The sequence below is a fragment of the Bombina bombina genome, chromosome 2 (genome assembly GCF_027579735.1).
Source record: "Bombina bombina isolate aBomBom1 chromosome 2, aBomBom1.pri, whole genome shotgun sequence".
Lineage (NCBI taxonomy): Eukaryota > Metazoa > Chordata > Amphibia > Anura > Bombinatoridae > Bombina > Bombina bombina.
In genome coordinates this window covers 527,650,895-527,675,678 of record NC_069500.1, presented here as the reverse complement: position 1 = coordinate 527,675,678, position 24,784 = coordinate 527,650,895, and the positions used below count along the sequence as shown (strand labels likewise).

At 39.5% G+C, this 24,784-nt stretch overlaps 1 protein-coding gene across 3 annotated transcripts in view; it reads right to left on the bottom strand.

Annotated features, from left to right (window-relative positions):
- Positions 1-250: 250 nt before the first annotated feature.
- LOC128649208 (twisted gastrulation protein homolog 1) overlaps positions 251-24,784 on the bottom strand; it is a 165,672-nt gene continuing 141,138 nt past the window's right edge. For all 3 annotated transcript variants that reach the window (XM_053702336.1, XM_053702335.1, XM_053702337.1), the window contains exon 5: positions 251-770. In XM_053702336.1, the coding sequence (XP_053558311.1) occupies positions 559-770 (212 nt within the window). In that variant the 3' untranslated portion in view covers positions 251-558. The remainder of the gene's footprint in view (positions 771-24,784) is intronic.

The window sequence follows — 24,784 nt, the reverse complement described above, 5'->3', positions numbered from 1 at the left end:
CAGGCCTCTCTTATCTTCTTAAGTGTGAGAACTTGAACAATTGGTGGCTGACTAAATACTTTTTTGCCCCACTGTACACATTAAGTGACACAGCAAGTTCATATGGTCTGTGGAGAGCCAGGTCCCCATTCATTTTTTATCTCCGCTTACAAGAAGGAGGGAATTGGGATGCTCAATATGTGGATTTTGTGATCACTGTTATTTTTAATAGGCTCCTATATCTAGTGGCAGCACAATAAATACACATTAATAATATTACATTTTATTCAAACTTTACCAATTATTAGAAAAGCAAGTCACCACAAGTACAGTGGTTGTATTTACTATAGATGAAGACCTGTAGCTCTAACCTCTGTTGTATCATCTGCTGCATCTCTATAGTGAGCTATACAGTACATTACAGTGCTTCAGGGAATAATAACACAATAAAACTACTATCACATTGATCCTGGGAGTTGTTTATTCACCAGCAAATCATTTAATCCTTCATCTGGGTTTCCTGGCCATGGCAATTTCCATTGACCCTTTTCTCCATCTTCTTTCTCCTATGTACAGTTCTTAGGGGCGGCATTGCTGGCAGGCTGGTTCCTTGCTGCCATACCCATGACAGTCTGGTCCAACACACTGACAGCATCCATTATGAAACCAACGATATGCAGAAGATCCAGTGGACTCACAGGAATGATGGCAGTGCCTCATGGACATACATCGGTTTATGTACAGCACTGTGCAGGGAACAGATGCATTCAAAGAGGCAGTAGGCATCACAGCTGATAAAAGATAATACAGACATTTACTAAAGTGTGAGAAGATGTATGTGTACTGAATATTGCAGATTGTGTAAATGAATACTGGCAAAGGCCCAGGCATCGTGACCTGATATAATAGAAGTTAACCTATACTGACAAATCATTACTAATAGTTTAATTGGTATCAAGTTCCAGATCCTAACTTACATAACACAGTATACAGTGGCGTTGCCATGAGCTATTAAATTGGGTAAAGGGCTAGGAGCACGGTATAGTATTCATCAGAAGACACTGTACATCCATACTAAAATTTTAAAGTTTTACGTTTTAGAAAGGCTGTTTTCTTTCCAAAGGCAGGGAGAGTCCACAACTTCATTCATTACTGTTGGTAATATCAACACCTGGCCACCAGGGGGAGGCAAAGACCCCCCAGCCAAAGACTACACATATCCCTCCCACTTCCCCTATCTCCCCAGTCATTCTTTGCCTTACATCACTATAGGAGGATGGCAGAGTTAGAAAAACATTTTTAGTCCATTAATGAGTATGTTCCCTTCAAGTGTTGACTGAGGTGTGTGAGTAACCATGTAATCCTCTTAGTGAGAGTTGTGGTGAACGCTGGCTCTAGATGTCACAGGGAACGAAAGTCCCTGTCAGATATGTTTGGTGAGACTGTCAGACCTTGAGGTGCTGTTTCTGCTCCACAGCTTTGATTCTGGAGGGTAAGTCCTTTATATTACTTTGAGGGATTATGCCTAGTAGGGTTGCAAATTCCCTGAGGGTATGGGGACATTGAAATACATAGTTCACAGTGTGATACTTTACTTATCTTCAGGATATGGGAACATTTAATGCCTTTGGTAATGAAGAGGTTAATTTATTGAGCAGTTGGGGCTATTTGTGTGCTGCTTAGCTCCTTGCCAACCGGAGCACGTGTGTAAGAGTTTTTCTTTTTTTTTTTTTTGGGCTCATAAATTCGCAGACAGAAAGTTTAGAAAATATTCTCACTGGGGCCTTTTTTCCGTTGCGCAGCTGTTAATCGGCTTTGTACAGTTTTCTCTACTAGCTGGGGGCGGTCTCTAGATGCGCACCATGTGACTAGGTCGCAGTTTCCATCTCAGGCTGGTCGTAAGTTTGTTCCTGCGTAGCAATCAACACATAGAGTTTGCTGCAGGCGAGAGAGAGAGATCCTGACTTCATTCCAGTCACGCTTGTCTAGCAAGGAGGTGGTGAGATGTTCTGTGTTAAAGACCAAGGGGCCAATTTACTAATGTGCGAGCGGACATGATACGATGTAGCGTATCATGTCCGCTGCACATCGATAAATGCCGACAGCAGTTCTGGTGAACTGCTGGTGCAATACCGTCCCAACAGGTTATGGAGCAGCGGTACGGAGATTGATAAATTAACCCCAATGAAGGGGTCTAAATATGGTTTAGGTCGCAGTTTCCATCTCAGGCTGGTCGTAAGTTTGTTCCTGCGTAGCAATCAACACATAGAGTTTGCTGCAGGCGAGAGAGAGAGATCCTGACTTCATTCCAGTCACGCTTGTCTAGCAAGGAGGTGGTGAGATGTTCTGTGTTAAAGACCAAGGGGCCAATTTACTAATGTGCGAGCGGACATGATACGATGTAGCGTATCATGTCCGCTGCACATTGATAAATGCCGACAGCAGTTCTGGTGAACTGCTGGTGCAATACCGTCCCAACAGGTTATGGAGCAGCGGTACGGAGATTGATAAATTGACCCCAATGAAGGGGTCTAAATATGGTTTATCCCCTGGTACCTTTATGCACTCTGAGCCTTCTACCTCTCAGGGCTCCGTTGTCCATGAGATGCCTATTCTGCAGTCGCAGTGCCTTTTTAACTCTATGGCACAGGCAGTGCCCCACGGCGCACCATTATCTCTGGCTGGTAATTTTTTACCAGCAGACTTTACTTCACAGCTTCAGTCAGCGGTGTCAGCTGCATTAAACACTTTGCCTATCTCTGGAAAACATAAGAGAAAGGTTAAGCATAGTTCCACTGACTTGGGGGTTAACACCTCTCTTCAGTCTGAGTTGGCTAGTTTGTCTCACTTTTCTGAGGATGATCTAACCACGGTTGCATCTGAAGGTGAGCTTTTGGAGTTATCTGAAATTAAATCTCCTACTCCTAATATACCAAATTTTAGGTTTAAGGTAGAACACCTCCATTTTCTTTTTAAGGAGGTATTGGCTACCCTAGAGGTTCCGGAAGTTAAGTTTCCTGATGAACCTATTATCTCTAAATTAGGGTGTATGAGGAGAAGAAGGTTCCCAAAACCTTCCCGGTACCCGTATGTATGGCGAAAATTATCTCTAGAGACTGGGACTCCTTTTTCCGCTTCTTCTACTTTTAAAAAGCTGTTTCCAGTCCCTGAATCACATTTAGAGTTATGGCACTCTGTCCCTAAGGTAGACGGAGCCATTTCTACTCTCGCCAATCGTACTACTATCCCTCTAGAGGATAGTTCCTCTTTCAGAGATCCCATGGACAGATAGTTGGAAGGATATCTCAGAAAGATGTTAAAACATATGAGTGTCTTATTTTAGCCTGCGGCTACTGTGGCAGGTGTCACAGGTGCTGCGACCTACTGGTATGATTCGTTATCAGAACTAATTGAAGTTGAATACCCCATGGAGGTAATACAGGACAGGATTAAGGCTCTCAAGATAGCCAACAACTTTATTTGTGATGCTAATATGCTAATGGTCCGTCTGAATGCTAAGGCTTTAGGGTTTGCAGTTTTGTCGAGTAGAACTCTTTGCTTAAAGTCTTGGTCAGCAGATAAGGTTTCTAAGACTAGACTTCTTTCCTTACCATTTAAGGGGAAGATTTTGTTCGGGCCAGGCCTGGACTCCATCATCTCCACTGTTACAGGAGGGAAAGGTGCTTTCCTTCCCCATGATAAGAAGGCGAGAACTAAGGGTCACCAATCCTCTAATTTTCGTTCCTTTCGCTCAGACAAAACTCAGTGGACTCAGTCCTCCTCCAAACCAAAACAGCCCAAGAGTACTTGGAAGCCAAACCAGTCTTGGAACAAATCCAAACAGGACAAGAAGACTACAGATAACAAATCTGCATGAAGGGCCGGCCCCCAATACGGGACCAGATTGAGTAGGGGGCAGACTGTTTTTTTTCCTAGAGGCTTGGGTTCAAGACATTCAGGATCCCTGGGTATTAGATGTAGTCTCCCAGGGTTACAAAATGGGGTTCAAATCTCGCCCTCCCAAGGGGCAGATTTCTTCTCTCAAGGTTATCTACAAGACCAAAGAGCAGCCTTTTTAGACTGCATTTGAGATCTCCTCTCCTTGGGAGTAATCATCCAGGTGCCCTAATCAGAAAGGGGTCAATGGTTTTATTCAAACTTCTTTGTAGTTCCCAAAAAGGAGGGAACTTATTGCCCTTTTCTGGACTTAAAATGTCTCAACAAGTCTCTCAGGGTCCCCTCATTCAAAATGGACACTATCAGGTCCATCCTTTCTTTGATCCAGGAAGGACAGTGCATGACCACTATACATATACCTTCATGTTTCAATCCTCAAAAATCATTTTCAGTTTCTGATGTTCGCATTCCTGGACAACACTTCATAGTTCATAGCTTTGCCATTTGGCTTTGCTACTGCTCCCAGAATTTTCAAAAAGGTTTTGGCAGCTCTCCTAGCTGTGGTCATGTCTCAGGGCATCGCTGTAGCCCCGTACCTGGGCGATATCTTGGTTCAAAACCATCTTTTTTTTCAGCAAGATATCAGATGGAGTCTCTTCTGTGTCTTCTCCAAACTCACGGATGGAAGATAAATATATAAAAGAGTTCCCTGGTTCTCAGCACCAGGGTTGTTTTTCTCTGACTCATTATCAATGAAAATCTTTCTGACAGATCAGACGCTCAAAGCTATTGGTAGCATATCTGTCCCTTCAGAACACACTAAGTGGCTCAGTGCATGGAGATAATTGGTCTTATGGTGTCCTCTATGTACATTATTCCTTTTGCTCGATTCCATCTTTACAACTATGCATGTTGAGGCAGTGGAACAAAGATCACCTAAACCTGTCTCAACATATTGTTCTGGACAATCTGATGAGACTCTCTCTCTTGGTGGCTCTGTTAAGAGCACCTGGGCTAAGGCATGTGCTTGAGACCATCCTGGGAGATTGCGACTACATATGCCAGCTTCTCAGGCTGTGGAGCAGTCTGGGGTCCCAAGAGGGCTCAGGGGACGTGGTCCCAAGAAAAATCAGCTCTTACGATCAATATCTTGGAGCTTCGGGCGATTTAGAATGCTCTACGAGCATGGCCCATGCTCTGTTCTGCCCGGTATATCAGATTCCAATAGGACAATATAACCTCGGCGGCTTACATCAACCACCAGGTAGGAACAAAAAGTTACCTAGCAATTATAGAGGTGTTTCAAATTCTTCAATGGGCGGAATCTCACAACTGTCTTCTGGCCACGATTCACATCCCGGGGGTGTGCAACTGGGAAGCTGACTTCCTCAGCAGACAATCCTTTCACCGGGGGGAGTGGGCTCTCCACCCCAAAGTGTTCTCAGAGATAACTCTCAGATGGGGGGTTCCGGAGATAGACCTCATGGCTTCTTGTCTCAATACCAAGCTACCCAGATACGGATCGAGGGATCCTCAAGTGGAATTGGTAGACGCATTAGCGGTTCCATGGAGGTTCAATCTCATATATCTTTTTTGTTAAGTCTTATCCAAGAGAGATTTTTCGGATAGAGTGATAGACACTTTAATCCAGGTTCGCAAGCCGGTCACTCACCGTATTTACCACAAGGTATGGTGTACTTACCTTCATTGGTCTGAGGAACTCAGTCTTTCATGGCACAAGGTGAAGGTTACCCGAATTCTTTCCTTTCTCCAAGATGGTTTAAAAAAAAGGTTTATCTGCCAGTTCTCTGAAGAGTCAGATCTCGGCCCTGTCGGTCTTACTGCACAAGAGATTAGCGGATCTTCCAGACGTGCAGTCTTTTGTTCAGGCTCTTTCTAGAATCAGGCCGGTGTTTAAACCTGTTGCTCCTCCTTGGAGCCTCAACCTTGTTCTTCGTGTTTTGCAGCAGGCTCCATTTGAACCTATGCCTTCTGTTGACCTTAAGCTTCTATCCTGGAAGCTATTGTTTTTGTTGGCTATCACCTCAGCTCGCAGAGTCTCTGAGATTTCTGCTTTATCGCAAATAGAGCTGTGTGCTTGCAAGGAAAAGAAAATAAGCTTTGCCTTTTTACGTTTAAACACGTATTTGAATATAAGGAAGCAGATAGAGCTGTGCGCTCTCCAACTACAGATTCATACCTGCCTGCAAATTACTATCGATTTGGACAAGCCTGCAAACGACTGATGATTTGGACAATTCATCTATTTGTTTGGGCTTTTATTTGAACCCTACCGTTACCATTAATAAAGCTGTTGTGCTTGAAGTAAAATAGAAATAGCTGTGCCTTTCTTCAACTAATACATTTGAATAAAAGGATCGCAGGTAGAGCTGAGTGCTCTCCAGCAAGAAACAGATCCCCACCTACACAAATTGCAATACACGCAATTGGAGAAAAGGTTCATATTTGGCCCATCCGGGCTTCCGTTTACAGCTCGCATCACAATACTGGAACAGAGCAATCCGCTCACCACTAGAAGACCAATGATACCCATTTTTGAGTTTTCAAAACGTGAGTATTTTGCATAGGTACAGTATACTCTGAAGATATATCCTCTTAGAATTCTGGGTACACTCTGTTGGACTTGTAAAGCAGTGACATTTTCAAGTTCTTTACTGCTCATATTTTGAGTTATAATACTGCAGCTCTACACTACAATTGCGTGCAAGAGACTTAAGTAGTTTTTTCAGTCTTTGAGTTTTTTCAGTTTTTGGTGGATATCACGCTTTTTATCTATTCATTTTAGAAGTAACCCAATAACCGGTTTTATTATGTGGCACAATTTTATGTGTTTATTGACGTTTTTAATTTTGAGATTGGCCAATGTGTGTATATATTTGAAGTTTTAAACTGTTAAACCGCACTGTTAAACCGCACTTATCATTACACATATAGTATTTAGGATTTGCTTTTTAGTGCTTCCCTTTATTTCCACTTTGCTTTCCACTTATTTCTTTATATGTTGAGGGACATATATCTAGGAAAGGGTAGCTTTTTCCTTCATTAGTTTTCTTTGGCGCAAGTTATATCACATCCCTGTAACTCCTTTTACAGTGTGATCCGCCTTACCTTATTTTCCATGCTGATAAGGCAGTTTTACGTACTAAGTTAGATTTCCTACCTAAGGTAGTCTTGAATCACAACATCAATCAGGAATTTGTTGTTGTTCCTTCCCTTTGTCCTAATCCCTTCCTCAAAGGAACCCTTGCTTCACAATCTGGATGTAGTTCATGCCTTAAAATTCTATCTTCAAGCTACTAAGGATTTCAGGCAATCTTCTTCTTTGTTTGTGTTATATTCTGGTAATCATAGGGGTCAGAAGGCCACTACGACTTCATTATCTTTCTGGCTGAGAAGATTCATCCATTTGGCTTATGAGATGGTTGGACAACAGCCTCATGAGAGGATAACGACTCATTTCACTAGAGCAGTTTCTTTTTCCTGGGCTTTCAAGAATGAAGCTTCCATGGATCAGAATTGTAAGGCGGCTACCTGGTCCTCCTTACACACTTTTTCAAAGTTCTATAAATTTGATGTCTTTGCTTCTGTGGAGGCAGCTTTTGGGAGAAAGGTGTTACAGGCTGTGGTGCCCTCAGATTATGGTCCGTCTTTAATTTTTGCCCTCCCATTTTATTCATTCAGTGTTCTCTGGAGCTTCGGTATTGGTTCCCAACAGTAATGAATGAAGTTCTGGACTCTCCCTGCCTTTGTAAAGAAAACAAAATGTATGCTTATCAGATAAATTCCTTTCTTTCCTGGCAGGGAGAGTCCACAACCCCGCCCGTAATATTTTTTAGGCAGCTTCCCTGTTATTTTTTCTTCTGGAACCTCTATACCCTAATATTTCTTTTGCTTTTCCTTGTTCCCTTGGCCGAATGACTGAAGGGATAGGGGAAGAGGGAGGGATATTTGTAGCCTTTGGCTGGGGTGTCTTTGCCTCCTCCTGGTGGCCAGGTGTTGATATTCCCAACAGTAATGAATGAAGTTGTGGACTCTCCCTGCCAGGAACGTAAGGAATTTATCTGGTAAGCATAAATTTTATTTTTTCCATACATTGGGAATTGCCTAAATAACCCTTGTTACAGTTACACAAGAATAGTAAGATTATTTAAATGAAAGGGATAAAATAAATGATTTACATATATCAGTAAAATGAGGAAAACTAAGAGAGTTATCATAAGATTCAAAAAACAGTTGATGGTATGGAAAAAAGGGACTTCCTGTGGGAGGAGCATAGTGGAAGTGGTGTACGCTCGAGCTCTCTGTGTAAAGAGCACCTTAAAAAAAGATTCCCAGCCACAGAGCCTTATTGTGGGGAGAAAAGCAATACCCTGCCTGAGGAGATTAAGTGGCATAAGGAAGTCCGGTATACCCCTATAGGCTGGTTGGGACTAGCCTCAAACACAGAACTGAAGCTACATACCTGGCAGAAAAGCAGTGCAACAAGCTGTTAATTGCCGGAGACGCAGCAGCGGAAAATAAAAGGAAAAGAAATACAACACCGGGCAAAAGAAATAACCCACACTAGAAGCTGAGTGCAAAGGAGCCTGACCCAGGCGAGAGGTGTCCCATCCGGGACAGGGACACAGAAAAACAGCAGCAAAGTGGTAAGAAGTTTGTGGAGTGAGCCTTGGAAGCTCAAAATAACAGCCTCTAAGTAAGTCGGCGCAGCACAGTGTCGTCGCATCCACGACCAGGAGCACTGGCAAAGTCTCGACGTTTGGGTGCAGCAAGCGGCAGGAGCGTTGAGGCTCCAAGGAAATCATACAGTACCTCGGGAGAGAAGGCTCCTTGAGAGTATACATCCAACGCCGTGAAGATATTGGGGGGTAAGTACCATTATAAAAGTTATATAAGAGGAGAGGTAATAAACTACATTAGAAGGGCTGCTATTCCACATGCATTGAAGGTTTTTGTATTTCTGCTGCCTGGGTCACAAAGGGCTACTACCGGTGATAGAAGAAAAGCTGTAGGCAACAACGGCAAAAATAAACACAATTTAAGCATAAACAATAATAAGTTCATACCATTGTTGCTTGTTTTATGTACTACAAAATTCAGTGTTTCACAATAAGCCCTTAAATACATCAGGGGCTACAGAGACAGTATCTTTTGCACTGCATCATATAACAATATAGGACATTTGAGTCTTCAGAGGGATAAGCATAATCAAGGCAACATTACTTCCTATAAAGGGAGTGTGGGGGAATCCAAAGAATATTGAAGGACATTAGACCAAGTTGCGAAGACCTGGAAATAAAAGGAGGAAGTACCCTGATTAACTCCTTTAAGAGTCACCATTGAAGTCTGTCTGCTTGAAAAAGCTGATGTATTATGCATGGCCAAAATTTTTGCTATCTGGCTGTGGGTCTGAATAGGTGACTTTACAGAGACTTAACAGAGGCTATTTATCCTGAGCCATAAGAAGTAATACAAAAGCTGATATTTCCAAATGAAATAGAGTATTTATTTTTTTTAAATTTGTATTTTACTGCATTTAAAGCTGGTTTCATATAAGTTCATATGTTATTTGGATATAGCAGAGCTCATTCGGAAGGCTATTGCTTGGTGCCCCAGACTACATTAGAGTTAAGGGATTGGGCAGAAACATAGGATGAGAGGAAATTATTTTCTTTCCCAAGGAACCTTGAGCTCAGGCCTTGCTTAAACAGGCAAAATGTGTGTCTTTGTTTTTTTTCCTTTTCTTTAGTTGTAATATGGCTGCACGAAAGAGAGAGGCATAGATTAAGGGGTGGAGAAAAGGAATCTCTCAGAAAAAGTCAAAAGTGAGAATATATGCACGTATCGCTTAATTTTTTTTATAGGTAATAAGAGTGGGTGTTGAATACCGGCTGGATAACTACTGATACCATTAGCTATAGAAATTGAGTAGACAGGGGTCTAGGGCAATATCACATAGCACAGCTCTCCATTCAAACTCAGATCACAGTTTTGGGCATCCGCACAATGCTGATAATTCACTAATTCACAGTCAGATAGTGTTACACAGAGCACTAGGTAAGACTTCTCCTTTTTTTTTTTTTTTTTTCCTATTTGTAACACATTCACACACACACCCACATTAATTTAAATACACTTCTACACAGAAATACATTTACACACATATATATATACATATATATATATATATATATACATATATATATATATATATATATATATATATATATATATATATATATATATATATATATATATATATAAATAAAAGCACATCTTAATAAGAGTAAGGAGAAGGGCGAATAAAGTCTTTGTTGTTTTCTCTGTTCTTTCTTTCCCTCCCCACGCAATCCACAAGCACATTCACGGTTTTTTAATTTATGGAAAAATATATCACGAGTACAAAACCCAGATCCCCGGCAATGCCGATGAAGAAAGATAAAAAAAAGTAAAATGGTACTGGACACAGGCCCAGAGCCCACCTTAGAAACACAAACTCACACAATAACTAGCTCTGAAAACCAAATGACACTTAATCAGTTAGCTGATTTATTGCTACCGCAATTTGACTTAGTCAAAAAAGAGATCGCTGGACTCTCATTAGAGATCAAACAATTTGCAAAAAGAATAATTGAAGTTGAATCTAGAGTTTCTGAAATAGAAGACAAATGTAATGTACAAGAAGGGATTAACTTAAAACATACGAGTAAAATTAATAGTCTTCAAGCTAAAATAGATGATCTAGAAGATAGATCTCGCCGAAATAATATCAGAATAGTCGGCTTACCTGAGAGTCCAGAATTCAACGATCTGTTAACATTTGGAACATCCACACTACCTCAATTACTGGGTCTGCAGACACCATTAGACAAACTAATTGTGGAGAGAGCTCATAGAACAGGTAGCAGCAGGAAATACTCAGATGGGAACTCAAGACCAAGGATGGTTATAAAAAAATATATTTGGCCTAGATTTGGAGTTTGGCGGTAGATGGGCTGTTAATGCTACGCGGGCTTTTTTCTGGCCGCACCATAAAATTAACTCTGGTATCGAGAGTCCAAAAAAATGCTGCGTTAGGCTCCAAAAAAGGAGCGTAGAGCATTTTTACCGCAAATGACCAGAGTTGCTTACGGACGCGGCCAGCCTCAAAAACGTGCTCGTGCACGATTCTCCCATAGGAAACAATGGGGCTGTTTGAGCTGAAAAAAAACCTAACACCTGCAAAAAAGCAGCGTTCAGCTCCTAACGCAGCCCCATTGTTTCCTATGGGGAAACACTTCCTACGTCTGCACCTAACACTCTAACCTGTACCCCGAGTCTAAACACCCCTACCCTTACACTTATTAACCCCTAATCTGCCGCCCCCGCTATCGCTGAACCCTGCATATTATTATTAACCCCTAATCTGCCGCTCCGTACACCGCCGCAACCTACGTTATCCCTATGTACCCCTAATCTGCTGCCCCTAACACCGCCGACCCCTATATTATATTTATTAACCCCTAACCTGCCCCCCACAACGTCGCCGCCAGCTACTTACAATAATTAACCCCTAATCTGCCGACCGCAAAGCGCCGCCACCTACGTTATCCCTATGTACCCCTAATCTGCTGCCCCTAACACCGCCGACCCCTATATTATATTTATTAACCCCTAACCTGCCCCCCACAACGTTGCCGCCAACTACTTACAATAATTAACCCCTAATCTGCCGACCGCAAAGCGCCGCCACCTACGTTATCCTTATGTACCCCTAATCTGCTGCCCCTAACACCGCCGACCCCTATATTATATTTATTAACCCCTAATCTGCCCCCCTCAACGTCGCCGACACCTGCCTACACTTATTAACCCCTAATCTGCCGAGCGGACCTGAGCGCTACTATAATAAAGTTGTTAACCCCTAATCCACCTCACTAACCCTATCATAAATAGTATTAACCCCTAATCTGCCCTCCCTAACATCGCCGACACCTAACTTCAATTATTAACCCCTAATCTGCCGACCGGAGCTCACCGCTATTCTAATAAATGTATTAACCCCTACAGCTAAGTCTAACCCTAACACCCCCCTAACTTAAATATAATTTACATCTAACGAAATTAATTATCTCTTATTAAATAAATTATTCCTATTTAAAGCTAAATACTTACCTGTAAAATAAATCCTAATATAGCTACAATATAAATTATAATTACATTGTAGCTATTTTAGGATTAATATTTATTTTACAGGCAACTTTGTAATTATTTTAACCAGGTACAATAGCTATTAAATAGTTAAGAACTATTTAATAGTTACCTAGTTAAAATAATAACAAAATTACCTGTAAAATAAGTCCTAACCTAAGTTATAATTAAACCTAACACTACCCTATCAATAAATTAATTAAATAAAATACCTACAATTACCTACAATAAAACCTAACACTACACTATCAATAAATAAATTAAATACAATTTCTACAAATAACTACAATTGCATAAACTAACTAAAGTACAAAAAATAAAAAAGAACTAAGTTACAAAAAATAAAAAAATATTTACAAACATAAGAAAAATATTACAGCAATATTAAACTAATTACACCTACTCTAAGCCCCCTAATAAAATAACAAAGACCCCCAAAATAAAAAAAATTCCCTACCCTATTCTAAATTAATAAATTTAAAAGCTCTTTTACCTTACCAGCCCTGAACAGGGCCCTTTGCGGGGCATGCCCCAAGAAAATCAGCTCTTTTACCTGTAAAAAAAAACATACAATACCCCCCCCCCAACATTACAACCCACCACCCACATACCCCTAATCTAACCCAAACCCCCCTTAAATAAACCTAACACTAAGCCCCTGAAGATCTTCCTACCTTGTCTTCACCTCAACAGGTATCACCGATCCGTCCTGGCATCCGGTGCTGAAGAGGTCCAGAAGAGGCTCCAAAGTCTTCCTCCTATCCGGCAAGAAGAGGACATCCGGACCGGCAAACATCTTCATCCAAGCTGCATCTTCGATCTTCTTCCATCTGGTGCGGAGCGGGTCCATGTTGAAGCATCCGACGCGGATCCATCCTCTTCTTCCGGCGTCTCCCGACGAATGACGGTTCCTTTAAGGGACGTCATCCAAGATGGCGTCCCTCGAATTCCGATTGGCTGATAGGATTCTATCAGCCAATCGGAATTAAGGTAGGAATATTCTGATTGGCTGATGGAATCAGCCAATCAGAATCAAGTTCAATCCGATTGGCTGATCCAATCAGCCAATCAGATTGAGCTTGCATTCTATTGGCTGTTCCTGTTGAGGTGAAGACAAGGTAGGAAGATCTTCAGGGGCTTAGTGTTAGGTTTATTTAAGGGGGGTTTGGGTTAGATTAGGGGTATGTGGGTGGTGGGTTGTAATGTTGGGGGGGGTATTGTATGTTTTTTTTACAGGCAAAAGAGCTGATTTTCTTGGGGCATGCCCCGCAAAGGGCCCTGTTCAGGGCTGGTAAGGTAAAAGAGCTTTTAAATTTATTAATTTAGAATAGGGTAGGGAATTTTTTTATTTTGGGGGTCTTTGTTATTTTATTAGGGGGCTTAGAGTAGGTGTAATTAGTTTAAAATTGTTGTAATATTTTTCTTATGTTTGTAAATATTTTTTTATTTTTTGTAACTTAGTTCTTTTTTATTTTTTGTACTTTAGTTAGTTTATGTAATTGTAGTTATTTGTAGAAATTGTATTTAATTTATTTATTGATAGTGTAGTGTTAGGTTTTATTGTAGGTAATTGTAGGTATTTTATTTAATTAATTTATTGATAGGGTAGTGTTAGGTTTAATTATAACTTAGGTTAGTATTTATTTTACAGGTAATTTTGTTATTATTTTAACTAGGTAACTATTAAATAGTTCTTAACTATTTAATAGCTATTGTACCTGGTTAAAATAATTACAAAGTTGCCTGTAAAATAAATATTAATCCTAAAATAGCTACAATGTAATTATAATTTATATTGTAGCTATATTAGGATTTATTTTACAGGTAAGTATTTAGCTTTAAATAGGAATAATTTATTTAATAAGAGATAATTAATTTCGTTAGATTTAAATTATATTTAATTTAGGGGGGTGTTAGTATTAGGGTTAGACTTAGCTTTAGGGGTTAATACATTTATTAGAATAGCGGCGAGATTCGGTCGTCAGATTAGGGGTTAATAATTGAAGTTAGGTGTCGGCGATGTTAGGGAGGGCAGATTAGGGGTTAATACTATTTATGATAGGGTTAGTGAGGCGGATTAGGGGTTAATAACTTTATTATAGTAGCGCTCAGGTCCGCTCGGCAGATTAGGGGTTAATAAGTGTAGGCAGGTGTCGGCGACGTTGAGGGGGGCAGATTAGGGGTTAATAAATATAATATAGGGGTCGGCGGTGTTAGGGGCAGCAGATTAGGGGTACATAAGGATAACGTAGGTGGCGGCGCTTTGCGGTCGGCAGATTAGGGGTTAATTATTGTAGGTAGCTGGCGGCGATGTTGTGGGGGGCAGGTTAGGGGTTAATAAATATAATACAGGGGTCGGCGGGGTTAGGGGCAGCAGATTAGGGGTACATAAGTATAACGTAGGTGGCGGTCGGCAGATTAGGGGTTAAAAAAATGTAATCGAGTTGCGGCGATGTGGGGGGACCTCAGTTTAGGGGTACATAGGTAGTTTATGGGTGTTAGTGTACTTTAGGGTACAGTAGTTAAGAGCTTTATGAACCGGCGTTAGCCCAGAAAGCTCTTAACTCCTGCTTTTTTCCTGCGGCTGGAGTTTTGCCGTTAGAGCTCTAACGCTCACTTCAGAAACGACTCTAAATACCGGAGTTAGAAAGATCCCATTGAAAAGATAGGATACGCAAATGGCGTAGGGGGATCTGCGGTATGGAAAAGTCGCGGCTGAAAAGTGAGCGTTAGACCCTATTTTGAGTGACTCCAAATACCGGCGGTAGCCTAAAACCAGCGTTAGGAGCCTCTAACGCTGGTTTTCAGGCTAACGCCAAACTCTAAATCTAGGCCTTAATTTCCAGGATAAAATCAACATAATGAGACAACATAGGAAAGTACAACCTCTTATGCTAGGCTCAAAACAAATACATATATTTCAAGATTTTTCTGCAGACACATCGTCAAAAAGAAAGGCGAAGGCACCTTACTGTACGGGCTTATTAAACGCGGGTTGTAAAGCCACTTTAAGATACCCAGCGAAAATAGTTATAGCAGAGGCAGAGGGATTCACTACTTTGAACTCAGTAGAAGAGTCTGAATCATACTGTACAAAAAGTAATATAAAAATATGATACAAACTAATGCCTGATATACTTGAGACGGTGTAAGGTTATATATGAATGGTAAAAGAAATGGAAATATCACATTACGTTTCTCAGATTGAACATTTTATGGCCACGAGGCAGTCACTCATTTTAGAGAATAGAAAATTTAAATGGGAAACCTCTCCCCCCTTGTGCCGGGAGCTTGTCAGGGTTGTGCTCCCCCCTCCCCTACGCCAAATTTTGGTTCAGTTGGGATTTTAATAGGGGTCGCGAAAATTTAGCAATCCCTCACTTTATTTTTATGTGTAGAATGATAATAAAATGCAGTCAACCCTTAATATAGTATCATGGAATGTGGGAGGTATTACCTCCCCCATTAAACGCAAACATATATTAAAAACTCTAAAGCAATACACCCCAGATGTTATCTTCTTACAGGAACTGCATCTGAAAGAGAAGGAAATTCCCAAACTTAAAGCTAACTGGGTTTCAGAAATTATAGCGACTCCTTGTAATAAAAGAAAATGCGGGGTAGCAATGTTGTCCAATAATAAAATCTCATACAAAATAAGAAAACAAGAACTAGATCCAGCGGGCAGATATATGATCATCCAATTTGAAATCAATGGTAAGATCTGGTCATTTTGTAATATATATGGTCCAAATAAATTGGATATCGAATTTTGGGACAAAATAAAAAGCAAATTAACTCAATTTATAGGAGAGAATTTAATTTCTTTCATGTAATTAGCAAGAGTCCATGAGCTAGTGACGTATGGGATATACATTCCTACCAGGAGGGGCAAAGTTTCCCAAACCTCAAAATGCCTACAAATACACCCCTCACCACACCCACAAATCAGTTTTACAAACTTTGCCTCCTATGGAGGTGGTGAAGTAAGTTTGTGCTAGATTCTACGTTGATATGCGCTCCGCAGCAGGTTGGAGCCCGGTTTTCCTCTCAGCGTGCAGTGAATGTCAGAGGGATGTGAGGAGAGTATTGCCTGTTTGAATTCAATGATCTCCTTCTACGGGGTCTATTTCATAGGTTCTCTGTTATCGGTCGTAGAGATTCATCTCTTACCTCCCTTTTCAGATCGACGATATACTCTTATATATATACCATTACCTCTGCTGATTTTCGTTTCAGTACTGGTTTGGCTTTCTACAAACATGTAGATGAGTGTCCTGGGGTAAGTAAGTCTTATTTTCTGTGACACTCTAAGCTATGGTTGGGCACTTTTTTAATAAAGTTCTAAATATATGTATTCAAACATTTATTTGCCTTGACTTATTTTCAGACAGTCAGTTTCATATTTGGGATAATGCACTTGAATCAATAATTTTTCTTACCTTAAAAATTTGACTTTTTTTCCCTGTGGGCTGTTAGGCTTGCGGGGGCTGAAAATGCTTCATTTTATTGCGTCATTTTTGTCGCGGACTTTTTTGGCGCAAAAAATCTTTTCTGTTTCCGGCGTCATACGTGTCGCCGGAAGTTGCGTCATTTTTGACGTTCTTTTGCGCCAAAAATGTCGGCGTTCCGGACGTGGCGTCATTTTTGGCGCCAAAAGCATTTAGGCGCCAAATAATGTGGGCGTCTTATTTGGCGATAAAAATATATGGGCGTCGCTTTTGTCTCCACATTATTTAAGTCTCATTTTTCTTTGCTTCTGGTTGCTAGAAGCTTGTTCCTTGGCATTTTTTCCCATTCCTGAAACTGTCATTTAAGGAATTTGATCAATTTTGCTTTATATGTTGTTTTTTCTCTTACATATTGCAAGATGTCTCACGTTGCATCTGAGTCAGAAGATACTTCAGGAAAATCGCTGTCTGGTGCTGGAACTACCAAAGATAAGTGTATCTGCTGTAAACTTTTGGTAGCTGTTCCTCCAGCTGTTGTTTGTATTAATTGTCATGACAAACTTATTAATGCAGATAAATATTTCCTTTAGTAATGTACCATTACCTGTTGCAGTTCCATCAACATCTAATGTTCAGAATGTTCCTGATAACATAAGAGATTTTGTTTCTGAATCCATCAAGAAGGCTATGTCTGTTATTCCTCCTTCTAGTAAACATAAAAAAATCTTTTAAAACTTCTCTTTATACAGATGAATTTTTAAATGAACATCATCATTCTGATTCTAATGACTCTTCTGGTTCAGAGGATTCTGTCTCAGAGGTTGATGCTGATAATTCTTCATATTTATTTAAAATGGAATTTATTCGTTCTTTACTTAAAGAAGTACTAATTGCTTTAGAAATTGAGGATTCTGGTCCTCTTGATACTAAATCTAAACGTTTAGATAAGGTCTTTAAATCTCCTGTGGTTATTCCAGAAGTTTTTCCTGTTCCTGGTGCTATTTCTGAAGTAATTTCCAGAGAATGGAATAATTTGGGTAATTCATTTACTCCTTCTAAACGTTTTAAGCAATTATATCCTGTGCCGTCTGACAGATTAGAATTTTGGGACAAAATCCCTAAAGTTGATGGGGCTATTTCTACCCTTGCTAAACGGTTCAGGTAATCTTCTTAGACCTGCTATATCATTGGCTGATGTTGCTGCAGCTTCAACTTTTTGGTTGGAAACTTTAGCGCAACAAGTAACAGATCATGATTCTCATAATATTATTATTCTTCTTCAACATGCTAATAATTTTATCTGTGATGCCATTTTTGATATTATCAGAGTTGATGTCAGGTTTATGTCTCTAGCTATTTTAGCTAGAAGAGCTTTATGGCTTAAAACTTGGAATGCTGATATGTCTTCTAAATCGACTCTACTTTCCATTTCTTTCCAGGGTAACAAATTATTTGGTTCTCAGTTGGATTCTATTATCTCAACTGTTACTGGTGGGAAAGGAACTTTTTTACCACAGGATAAAAAATCTAAGGGTAAAAACAGGGCTAATAATCGTTTTCGTTCCTTTCGTTTCAACAAAGAACAAAAACCTGATCCTTCATCCTCAGGAGCAGTTTCAGTTTGGAAACCATCTCCAGTCTGGAATAAATCCAAGCCTTCTAGAAAAGCAAAGCCAGCTTCTAAGTCCACATGAAGGCGCGGCCCTCATTCCAGCTCAGCTGGTAGGGGGCAGGTTATGTTTTTTCAAAGAAATTTGGATCAATTCTGTTCACAATCTTTGGATTCAGAACATCGTTTCAGAAGGGTACAGAATTGGTTTCAAGATAAGACCTCCTGCAAAGAGATTTTTTCTTTCCCGTGTCCCAGTAAATCCAGTGAAAGCTCAAGCATTTCTGAAATGTGTTTCAGATCTAGAGTTGGCTGGAGTAATTATGCCAGTTCCAGTTCTGGAACAGGGGCTGGGGTTTTATTCGAATCTCTTCATTGTACCAAAGAAGGAGAATTCCTTCAGACCAGTTCTGGATCTAAAAATATTGAATCGTTATGTAAGGATACCAACGTTCAAAATGGTAACTGTAAGGACTATCTTGCCTTTTGTTCAGCAAGGGCATTATATGTCCACAATAGATTTACAGGATGCATATCTGCATATTCCGATTCATACAGATCATTATCAGTTCCTGAGATTCTCTTTTCTGGACAAGCATTACCAGTTTGTGGCTCTGCCGTTTGGCCTAGCTACAGCTCCAAGAATTTTTACAAAGGTTCTCGGTGCCCTTCTGTCTGTAATCAGAGAACAGGGTATTGTGGTATTTCCTTATTTGGACGATATCTTGGTACTTGCTCAGTCTTTACATTTAGCAGAATCTCATACGAATCGACGTGTTGTTTCTTCAAGATCATGGTTGGAGGATCAATTCACTAAAAAGTTCATTGATTCCTCAGACAAGGGTAACCTTTCTGGGTTTCCAGATAGATTCAGTGTCCATGACTCTGTCTTTGACAGACAAGAGACGTCTAAAATTGATTTCAGCTTGTCGAAACCTTCAGTCACAATCATTCCCTTCGGTAGCCTTATGCATGGAAATTCTAGGTCTTATGACTGCTGCATCGGACGCGATCCCCTTTGCTCGTTTTCACATGCGACCTCTTCAGCTCTGTATGCTGAATCAATGGTGCAGGGATTACACAAAGATATCTCAATTAATATCTTTAAATCCGATTGTACAACACTCTCTAACGTGGTGGATAGATCACCATCGTTTAATTCAGGGGGCTTCTTTTGTTCTTCCGACCTGGACTGTAATTTCAACAGATGCAAGTCTTACAGGTTGGGGAGCTGTGTGGGGATCTCTGATGGCACAAGGAGTTTGGGAATCTCAGGAGGTGAGATTACCGATCAATATTTTGGAACTCCGTGCAATTTTCAGAGCTCTTCAGTCTTGGCCTCTTCTGAAGAGAGAATCGTTCATTTGTTTTCAGACAGACAATGTCACAACTGTGGCATACATCAATCATCAAGGAGGGACTCACAGTCCTCTGGCTATGAAAGAAGTATCTCGAATTCTGGTTTGGGCGGAATCCAGCTCCTGTCTAATCTCTGTGGTTCATATCCCAGGTATAGACAATTGGGAAGCGGATTATCTCAGTCGCCAAACGTTGCATCCGGGCGAATGGTCTCTTCACCCAGAGGTATTTCTTCAGATTGTTCAAATGTGGGAGCTTCCAGAAATAGATCTGATGGCGTCTCATCTAAACAAGAAACTTCCCAGGTATCTGTCCAGATCCCGGTATCCTCAGGCGGAAGCAGTGGATGCATTATCACTTCCTTGGAAGTATCATCCTGCCTATATCTTTCCGCCTCTAGTTCTTCTTCCAAGAGTAATCTCCAAGATTCTGAAGGAATGCTCGTTTGTTCTGCTGGTAGCTCCGGCATGGCCTCACAGGTTTTGGTATGCGGATCTTGTCCGGATGGCCTCTTGCCATCCGTGGACTCTTCCGCTAAGACCAGACCTTCTGTCGCAAGGTCCTTTTTTCCATCAGGATCTCAAATCCTTAAATTTAAAGGTATGGAGATTGAACGCTTGATTCTTGGTCAAAGAGGTTTCTCTGACTCTGTGATTAATACTATGTTACAGGCTCGTAAATCTGTATCTAGAGAGATATATTATAGAGTCTGGAAGACTTATATTTCTTGGTGTCTTTCTCATCATTTTTCTTGCCATTCTTTTAGAATTCCGAGAATTTTACAGTTTCTTCAGGATGGTTTAGATAAAGGTTTATCCGCAAGTTCTTTGAAAGGACAAATCTCTGCTCTTTCTGTTCTTTTTCACAGAAAGATTGCTAATCTTCCTGATATTCATTGTTTTGTACAAGCTTTGGTTCGTATAAAACCTGTCATTAAGTCAATTTCTCCTCCTTGGAGTTTGAATTTGGTTCTGGGGGCTCTTCAAGCTCCTCCTTTTGAACCCATGCATTCATTGGACATTAAATTACTTTCTTGGAAAGTTTTGTTCCTTTTGGCGATCTCTTCTGCCAGAAGAGTCTCTGAATTATCTGCTCTTTCTTGTGAGTCTCCTTTTCTGATTTTTCATCAGGATAAGGCGGTGTTGCAAACTTCTTTTGAATTTTTACCTAAGGTTGTGAATTCCAACAACATTAGTAGAGAAATTGTGGTTCCCTCATTATGTCCTAATCCTAAGAATTCTAAGGAGAAATCGTTGCATTCTTTGGATGTTGTTAGAGCTTTGAAATATTATGTTGAAGCTACTAAGTCTTTCCGAAAGACTTCTAGTCTATTTGTTATCTTTTCCGGTTCTAGAAAAGGCCAGAAAGCTTCTGCCATTTCTTTGGCATCTTGGTTGAAATCTTTAATTCATCATGCCTATGTCGAGTCGGGTAAAACTCCGCCTCAAAGGATTACAGCTCATTCTACTAGGTCAGTTTCTACTTCCTGGGCGTTTAGGAATGAAGCTTCGGTTGATCAGATTTGCAAAGCAGCAACTTGGTCCTCTTTGCATACTTTTACTAAATTCTACCATTTTGATGTATTTTCTTCTTCTGAAGCAGTTTTTGGTAGAAAAGTACTTCAGGCAGCGGTTTCAGTTTGAATCTTCTGTTTATGTTTTTCATTAAACTTTATTTTGGGTGTGGATTATTTTCAGCAGGAATTGGCTGTCTTTATTTTATCCCTCCCTCTCTAGTGACTCTTGCGTGGAAAGATCCACATCTTGGGTAGTCATTATCCCATACGTCACTAGCTCATGGACTCTTGCTAATTACATGAAAGAAAACATAATTTATGTAAGAACTTACCTGATAAATTAATTTCTTTCATATTAGCAAGAATCCATGAGGCCCGCCCTTTTTTGTGGTGGTTATGATTTTTTTGTATAAAGCACAATTATTCCAATTCCTTATTTTATATGCTTTCGCACTTTTTTCTTATCACCCCACTTCTTGGCTATTCGTTAAACTGATTTGTGGGTGTGGTGAGGGGTGTATTTGTAGGCATTTTGAGGTTTGGGAAACTTTGCCCCTCCTGGTAGGAATGTATATCCCATACTTCACTAGCTCATGGACTCTTGCTAATATGAAAGAAATGAATTTATCAGGTAAGTTCTTACATAAATTATGTTATTAGCAGGTGACTTTAATTTAACAATGTATCCAGAGATTGACAGGTTTCGGGTAAAACACAAACATGCTTATCTAAGGGAGGCAAAACTGCTGAGAGAACTGAGTAAGACATTAAACCAGAAAGACATTTGGCGGCTGCAAAACCCAGATAAACGTTACTACTCATGTGAATCTAAATCATACAAAAATGTCTCCAGGATAGACATGTTCTTAATAGAAGAAAAATTACTTGCTTTAGACATCAATACACAAATAGCGGAGATAATAATTTCAGATCACGCTATCATCTCTATGCACATAAAAACACCACAGACTACAGGAAATAATTGCAATTCATTCAGTTTCCCAAGTTACATGATAAATAATAAGAGATTCATAAATTGGTTACGTGGAAAATGGAATGAATATTATCTGTTAAATAAATCATTCTATAATAAAATAGAAACCTTTTGGGAGGCAGGAAAAGCTGTGCTTAGAGGTGAAATTAAATCCTACATGATTAAGACAAAAAAGAAAAATAAACACAGAGAGCTACAACTTGCAAGCCAACTTAGAAATATGTATTATAGATACTTAAACCAACCAAATACAGTAACATGGAAAAGATATACTGAAGCTAAGGCTGAAAGAGAAATCTTCCTGAAAGATAAATGGGCTTTGGAAGACCTGAGAATAAGAGCTTTTTTATCAGGGAATAGCAGCAAAACATCTCGCAAAAATTACTAAACACAGAAAATGCAAAAACATGATTACGTTAATAAAATCTGAGGCAAGAATTTACAAAGAAAATATGGAAATAGGTAAGGCTTTCTATAATTTTTATAAAGATTTATATGCTGAGTCACATATTAATGCAGATGAAAAAACCACATTCATGGAGAAATTAAAATTACCACAAATAGCAGAAGAAACGCTATTACAGATTAATAATCCGATCACAGAAGTAGAAGTAAAAGATGCAATTAACAAAGCAAAAACAAACAAAGCACCAGGTCCAGGCGGACTTACTGCGGAATTCTATAAAATACTAAAAGATGAAGTTATACCAACACTAACAAAGCTATTCAATACATACTACATACAAAATGAAATGAAATCACCTTATTTTCTAGATGCGATAATAACCCTGATACACAAGAAAGGCAAACCTTCAGAAGACATGGGCTCATATCGACCCATATCTTTATTGAACAACAACAAGATTTGTATGTCTATTATAGCCGAGAGGTTGAAGAAAGCCATAGGTGATATAATACATGAAGATCAGTCTGGCTTTATGCCAGGAAGGAATGCAGTACGTAACACGCATAGGGTATTATTAATTCTAGAACACTATTTTTATAAACTACAACATCCCAGCAAAAACAGGTATACAGATCTAGCTCTATTAACAATCGATGCCGAAAAAGCATTCGATTCTATCATATGGGATCATATATTCACTTCTCTCAGCAGTTTTGGATTCTCACTGAATCTGATTGAATTCCTTAAATTAATTTATGACAAACCACGTTCACAACTCTTAGTCAATGGAGAGCTCATACAGTATGTTAGCCTACACAGGGGGACACGACAAGGTTGCCCATTATCACCCCTGCTATTCAATATAGCACTGGAACCACTAGCAATTAGATTAAGAAATGAAGTAAAGGGGATTAAGTTGGGGAACCAATATCCGATCATTTCATTATATGCGGAAGATATCATTTTATTTCTGTAAAATATAAAAGTTAATATCCCAAAGATACTAGAATTAATTCATAGCTACAGTCAATTCTCAGGATACAAAAGCAACACAAAAAAAATCAGAAATATTATGGATTAATAAAACGACACACAGTTACTCAATGCAGGTATTTAAAGAAGTAGAACACATAAATTATCTTGGAATCTCTCTAGGGAGGGATCCCAAAGAATGGTACCGCCTTAATTATGATAAACTGTTTGACAAAATGACTAACGATTTGAAAAGGTGGAATATCCTCTATCTCTCACTCTCGCCAAAAATAATGCTTTTAAAAACAATCTTTTTTCCCCGGTTAATGTTTCTATTACAAAATCTACCGCTACTTATTCAAAAGAAAGACTTAAATAGATACAATAGGCTATGCGCGAAATTTATTTGGGGAGATAAAAGACACGCTATGTCAATAGAGAAACTCATACAACTTAGAAAATTTGGGGGACTGGCCCTCCTAAATTGACAATACTATAACTGGGTGACACTGGTTAAATTTGGGGCAGACTGGGTATCAGAAGCCAATTACGTGACATTTTTTGAAATAGAATCAGACTTGGTAAAGCCATTTAACTTAAAATATATATTACATCATCCGTATAATAAGCTACCAAGTAATATCAGCAGGCTGAGTACATTTGTAAACATAATACAAGCATGGCAGAAGTATCGGAAAGCACTGGGATACAATTACCAGACATCACAATATCTCCCCATTACAGGTACGCCTGATTTTATACCAGGCATAGAAAATAAAGTCTTCAGCAATTGGAGAGATAACGGACTGATATATCTGGCACAGCTAAAACAAGAGGGCCCAAGATTAATATATACGTTTCAGGAACTGACACAAACATAAACTTCTATCAAAAGATTTCTTCGCATATCTACAATTAAGAAATTATTTTTTTTAAATAATATCCGCATTTGGGGATGACTGGATTAAACCTGAAATAGATTCAGGGATTAAACTATACAAAGCGGGCTTCCGCTCAATCTCATATTGGTACAAATCATTATTAACCAACGTAGGATTAAAACATATGAACAAATTGAAGGATATTCTAGCTAAATATTTCCCAACTATCCAAATTAAAGACATAGAAAATAGCATAGACATGGCAGAAAAAGCCACGTCATTAATTAGTTGGAGAGAAACTCAAGTCAAAGTAATTAATAATTATTATTTAACCCCATATAGAATGAGCAAATGGGCAAAAGAAAAACAAACGGGCAACTGCATTAAATGTAATAAAGAGAGAGCAGATCTATTACATTGTTTGTGGTTATGTCCAAAAATTCACCAATATTGGTCTAAGATAACTTTTTGGGTAAATAAATTCCTACAAGAAATCCTCCAGATGACAT